The sequence below is a fragment of the Scedosporium apiospermum genome, assembly GCF_000732125.1.
Source record: "Scedosporium apiospermum strain IHEM 14462 chromosome Unknown SEQ_SAPIO_0086, whole genome shotgun sequence".
NCBI lineage: Eukaryota > Fungi > Ascomycota > Sordariomycetes > Microascales > Microascaceae > Scedosporium > Scedosporium apiospermum.
The window spans coordinates 841,321-847,320 of record NW_015971787.1 but is presented as its reverse complement, the minus strand read 5'-3'; the positions used below and the strand labels follow the sequence as shown (position 1 = coordinate 847,320).

The following is a 6,000-nucleotide window of genomic DNA, read 5'->3' as shown; positions in this document are numbered from 1 at the left end:
GAGAATCGCGCAAGCTTACGATCGAAGTCGCCGGCGCGGGCCTGGTTGGTGCATGCATGGGATAGCAGACTGGAAATTCGGCCGCACGACAGGGCTGCACTGGGTCCCGGGATCATCTTAGAGTAGATCTTTCGTTCACTCTCTTGGCCAAGGTACGGTGTGTGCATGACGAAGGATTGCGAAACTTCTGGGTAATTGGAATTATTGTTTCAAGTAGGGGTTGGGGTCATGTCTGAAACCGGGCACTCACTAGGGTCCATGTGCTGCTGTGAGTAGCCACTTGAATTCAAGTGTCGCGAGTCGGGAAGATTCCCCGGATCCATCCCGTTGGGTAGTATATCCGTAGGTGTCTCTGTTCCTTTGCTAGAAACCCGACCAACGATAAGGGTGGACGAGAGCTCTAGTTTGCAACAGCTTTTAGTTCTGCGAGAGGGAGTTCGTTTGGGGATAGTATCCGTTTATGGGGAGCAGATATCCCTTTGAAACTAGACTCCTGACTATGTGTAGAAAGATGAGGGAGTTGAGGTATTGGATATACCACATTCTAAAGGAACAAGTGGAGTGAGATGTTGATCAAAGGCGAAGATTTTGAGGGGAGTCAACGATGGACCTTCCAAGAGGATCGGACAGGGGAAATGCATCAAATTATATACTAAATTTGATTCTAGTGAATATAAACGCAGGCCACTAGAACGTTCCTACATCATGGGAAGATAATCATCCATGACGTGGATAGCTAACCCGAACGGTATTACCGTATTACGGTTTTAGTATTCAGCAGGTAAGCCGCTGCCCTGCCTTTTGACCACTGTCCTCGAGAAGATAGCGGCATGACCGAAGGGTACAAGCCTCTGGTCGTTACACTGAGAAAGAAGAGGAAAGATGACACTCCATAGAACTCCTTCATCAATTACATAAGTAGGATTGGTCTAACTCGTGGTCGAAAGTTTCGAGTCTGTGTCTTCGCCGTTCGATCCTCGGGGGCCAATTCCTTGCCTCGTTCATCCTCTTTAATCTCCGATCCATCACTTCAATCGAATCCACGGCTTGGTTAAGGAGTATATTAACCACCGCTACTGGTGTTTAGAAACACCTTGTTGTACTGAGCACTGTTGTTTTCCACTTTCTAGGATGCCGGGGACGATGGACACTTTCCAACATGGCAACGTGTGATTCTGTCTAGGTTCCTCCTGGTTAAATCGATGATGGTTAGCCTCGTGAGTTCACCCGCGTCTTCGCCACTCCCCCGTTGATGCCTCCGCCGCAGATTAGATTTGTGTATTGCTAACATGCGAACGATCTTATTCAATGCTTTGTTTGTTACCGCCTCCGCTGCTTCTAAGCTCATTTCGAGGACTGTCGACCTGCGTATCGGTCGCTTCGACATTAAACACCATTCTCGCTATCCAGCCAACGTTCGGAAAATCCGATAGCAACGGCGAGTTTCTAGTTGAAATCGATTCTAGCCCAAAATATGGCTTCTTTCCCTCGATTAGACCATGAAACCGTCGGTCGGAGTGGCTCAAAGCAAGATTCACTCCCCTAGGCCGGGTTAGACGAGCGCAACTTGGTTCATGCCCTCCGGGCTAGGTAAGGAAATGGAAATTCTCGGTGAACGTATCGGGGAGCTTTTCCCCTGTCCTGGGGCAGGGTTTCGAGTTAAGAGGATCTGCAAGGAGAACGAATGAGGGTGTGATTGGAGGGGGGAAATAGGGGCAAATGGTTCTGGACTTTTCCCTGGTGTACTTGTACGCTGTTCACTCCTGGTCCGGAGACTAAGAATTGCATATGCTCCCTCGCTTTACAACGAGACATTAGATCCAAAGATGTCCCAATTTCACTAAACACGATAAGTACATTCTTCGCAGAAGAGTAGGCCGAAATGAAAGCAGTTCAATGATGAATATCAAGTCTATTGAGTAGAAGAGCTTCTACGACTTCACTCGACCGCCTATCACGTTACTAGATAGAAGATTCTTCAGCTCTCTACTTCATAAGGGCCTAATAAATCCTACTTCATGAAGATGGAAAGTATAGACCGCTATGCTCATCACAAGATGTTATACTCCAGACTCCCTACTGTGTCGGCTTTGTTAAGATTCATACTCCGACTATTGGGAAACTGCCTTGGGTTATTTATCCCTAGAGTTACACGACACCACGACCCTATTGGAATGTACTAATAAGGGTGGTTCCCTCGGTCAAGATCTGTGAGTACATAGTTGCAGGAAGGTTCTCTCTAGAACAGATAAGTAGAGTCACGTCCTCAGCAACGAAATTCTCGTCGAGCACGTTACATCGACTCGTAGATCTGCATAACTATCTAACCCCACGTAGGCCCAAACCTTAACATTGTCCTTGTTCATCCATTTTGCTCACGATGTCTATATGAACGAAGGACGAGCGATGTGAAGGGCGCTACTCACGGAGTGGGGACGCCCAAGTCTTGTATTGTATGGAACACTTCAAGGCGACTGGTTCGCAGTGCGACGCATACTAATACGTGAGGTGTACAAGGGGGAGGTGGCAAATACCATCCTACCAGGCCTGCCTATGGACCTGGGGGCTAGCTGTCCTTGGCTCGTACCTAATCTCGATTCGAGTGTCCTCCTGAACATTCATCCTCTTGGGGTGAATAATATTCTCCTCGCTGTCGCCTGTCGATGGCTCCATGTCCTCAAGCCGATAAACAGGGCCCTTGATTCGGTCCTGACCACCACCTGTCATCGATCTCGACGAGAGACCCTTCGACGTTGGTCCGTAGCCACCGGCGCTGCTGAACCCGCTGAAGCATGGGAGCTTCTTCACCAAGGGGCGCAATGCCGTGAGTGCGGCCGCGAAGATGCTCAGTCCAATCTCAACAATGGAACTGTCGATAAGGTTAGCAAGTGTCTACTTGGGGGCAGGGGCTCCGTGTGCATTCGTTACATACTAGATTGTTGCTTCAAGAGTCTTCGGGATGATGTTTGGACTTGCAAGACCTTCATTTTCCGTCATTTGAGTGACATCGATGACGTACTTGAGCCGAATGATGGTTGCAATGGAGCTCCTGCCCAAAGGTTAGCGGCGCCTACTACCAAACACCAGCTTGTCACATAAATGAGGTTTCTCTTACACTGCACCCAAACCAAGCAGAACCATGATGGAAATTTTCACCTTGAGGCGCAGCTGCGCTTTGTGAAGCATGTGAACGGGCAAAAGCTGGGCCGAGGCTGTTAGTTACGCGATAGATCTATGCATATGATCAGGACCGGAATTGTTCTTACCGCATACAACCAGCTGACAGTCACGTCTATAGCCGAGAGGGCAATTGCAGTGCGGCCGATGGTCTCGGTCGAAAGGCAGGTGCCTTTGCCTACGCCCCAAGCCACCGACAAGGGACGGCACTGCAGGGCGAAAATAAGTGCCGTGACGAGCGACCAAATCCCGACGATCGTCATCGACACAATCAAGGTGATGCGCACTAGGTGCATGTCGGCATTGCTGGCGAGTCGGTATAGAACGAGTCCCACACCTAATTTCGAGATGCCTGTCGCGAGAATGTAAACGATTTGGGCGATGGTGAAGAACTTCGAGGAAGCAAAAACCGTTAGTCCTTCTTGCAAGTTTATATCGGGGTTAAGATGGGCATGGCGGACTTACTTTGGCGGCTGTCACAGCTTTCGCTAGATATGCCATATCTGGGGCCTCTGGAGGTGGCAATCCGATGCCATTGTCAATTGCGACAAGCTCGAAGGCAACAAATATTAGAAACCCGACCTGTTCGCGGGTTAGCCTAACTTTGTTTGCGCTTGGACTCTCGTAGGGCGGTCTTGGTGGGTAAGCTCACAAAGGAAATGGCCATAGCAAAGTCGTCATAGCCGACAGCTCTGGTAATGCCGCGGGACCAGAATCGCAATCCAACGGCGACGGCGTTAATCGCCACGAAGGTCAGGCCGACCGGGTAGTAAGCCTCTCGCGCGGCGCTCATTTTTCCAGAGTGTTCGGATCAGCCAGCAAGGAAGAAAGGGCGTTGGGAGAGGAAGACGAGCGGCATGGAAGATTTCATTTGCAGAGAGGTCTCGACAAAGGACGGAAACCGCTGGATTGGATGGTAGGAAAATGGCAGTTCTTAACGGACAGGTATGCTTGAAGATCTTGCCAAAAACATTGCCCGGAATGCGACTCTGGTAACAAAAACAAGTGGTCCCATGGTTCAGGATCCCGAATCGTTGCGATCCCTGCTTTAAAGGGGGATGCTCTCTTTCCCCCCTTCTCTGCATTTAGCTTAGAGTTGCATCCAAACAATGAAGAAAAGAAAAAGTTTCCGCAGGTACAAACCCTCGGTTCTTCATTGCGTATGCACTAGTGTGACGGCGAAAGAATCCCCCGTAATCATACGAGGGGCGAGTTGAAGATGGGCTTCCCAAGCCAGTGGGTGCAACACTGCGCCATTATGTCCTATGTCGTTTCATTCGTCGCTGACTAAATTGTTAAGAAACCGTCATTACCCACACCCTCGCAGGGGTTTACGCCACGCTACGGAAGGCGGAACAGTATCCGGCACCTCGAACCTTGCATCCAGAATAGGCCTAAGGTGAAGATCGCCTCCCAACCGACTTGGTACCAACGGTTGCCCAATACCGGACGTGACGTGCGCATAACGCGCCATGACGAGTTCGGAGTAGTCTTGTCGATCTCGATCAAGATTGTATTTCCCAGCCCAACAGTTAGCACAGAGTACGAAGTAAGGCCCGAATGACAGCGGGAATAGTCGACTAAGCCGAACGTTTGGTTAGGGGCCGGGGACGCCACCCGGCCAGACTACGGCAGTAGCGTGGTGGACACTAGTGTAAATCACAAACCAGTCCGTTCCCTTTCCGTGCCTGGTACCTCCTGGGGATGTAGAGAACACAGGTACTTCATGCCCACTCCGAGGGGCTGGTTTTGGCCCCCCCCCCAGTTTCAACGCCAGCCAATCAGAACCAAAGAGTGTCCGAGGAATCCAACGGCCTGGCCCTGATGGGGTGCCGTAATCGGCATTGAGCGTCTTTGATGTGGAGGCGGTCCTGCTCCTAGGATCTTCCAACAGCTGCATTTCCGGTGCGCTAAACTATATAAACTATATAGAAAGAGCTTTACCTTCATCCCGAAGATTGTAGCCCAGGACATTGGGCCACCCCTCGTGGGGTTTAAGACCCTTGAAACGGCATTGATTTCGTGATTTCGGACGGTGGGTCTCGCCTCGCTAAGAACCTGCAGGACCACAATTGCAGGGTTTTCGAGAGAATTCGCTGAGGACCCACGTCTTAGTGAAACGGCGACAGGGATATCGATTTACATACACTCCTTCCTGTTTTAGTCGAGCAACAGGAGACCAATTTCATCGAATATGAGGGGTCGTTTTCAGGGGGATGAAAGTATACACACCGCATCAATGGCGCGAAGAAGAATAAAGAGAAGAAGAAGAAGAAGAAGAAGAAGAAGAAGAAGATGATGATGATGATGACGATGATGATGATAGCAAGCGGTGGGACTTTGGAATAAGCCCCCTTTGTACTTCGTAGTTTATTGTTTACGAAGTAGATTATCGACTATCTAAGAGGACCTCTCATTCATGTACCAATGCTGGGGCAGACCGTAAACTTCCGACCACATGCAGGAGGACACAGACCAGATGGGTCCGCCGTTGAGATGGGTCATGGTAAAATCTCCAAGATTTTGTCCGAAGGAATTAAGCGAGGGAGGTACTTCGTATGATCAACTACGAAGGAAATTCTCGACGGGGTACCATACCATTGTAGGAAAAGAGACTCCCTATGATTGGTCAACACCAGGATGAAGAAAATTAAACGGATTTTATGTCCTGGTTTTGTGAAAGGGGGAGGGGAGGGGAGGGAAGGGAAATAGGAAACAATGAAGGAAATCGGGCAAGGTCAGTTGACGTGTGCCCTTGACCCCACGAAGGGCGGTCAGACAATTAGTGGGGTATATATATGATCACTGTAGAAAGACGAGTGG

At 49.8% G+C, this 6,000-nt stretch overlaps 1 protein-coding gene across 1 annotated transcript; it reads right to left on the bottom strand.

Moving 5' to 3' along the window:
* Positions 1-2,465: 2,465 nt before the first annotated feature.
* Positions 2,466-3,970, bottom strand: SAPIO_CDS2482 (uncharacterized protein; the record flags this gene model as incomplete). The annotated part of the gene is made up of 7 exons (XM_016785482.1): positions 2,466-2,496; positions 2,588-2,869; positions 2,933-3,049; positions 3,116-3,201; positions 3,267-3,569; positions 3,643-3,759; positions 3,830-3,970. 7 exons carry the CDS (start codon positions 3,968-3,970, stop codon positions 2,466-2,468), a joined length of 1,077 nt encoding a protein of 358 aa, XP_016644858.1.
* Between the last annotated feature and the right edge of the window lie 2,030 nt (positions 3,971-6,000).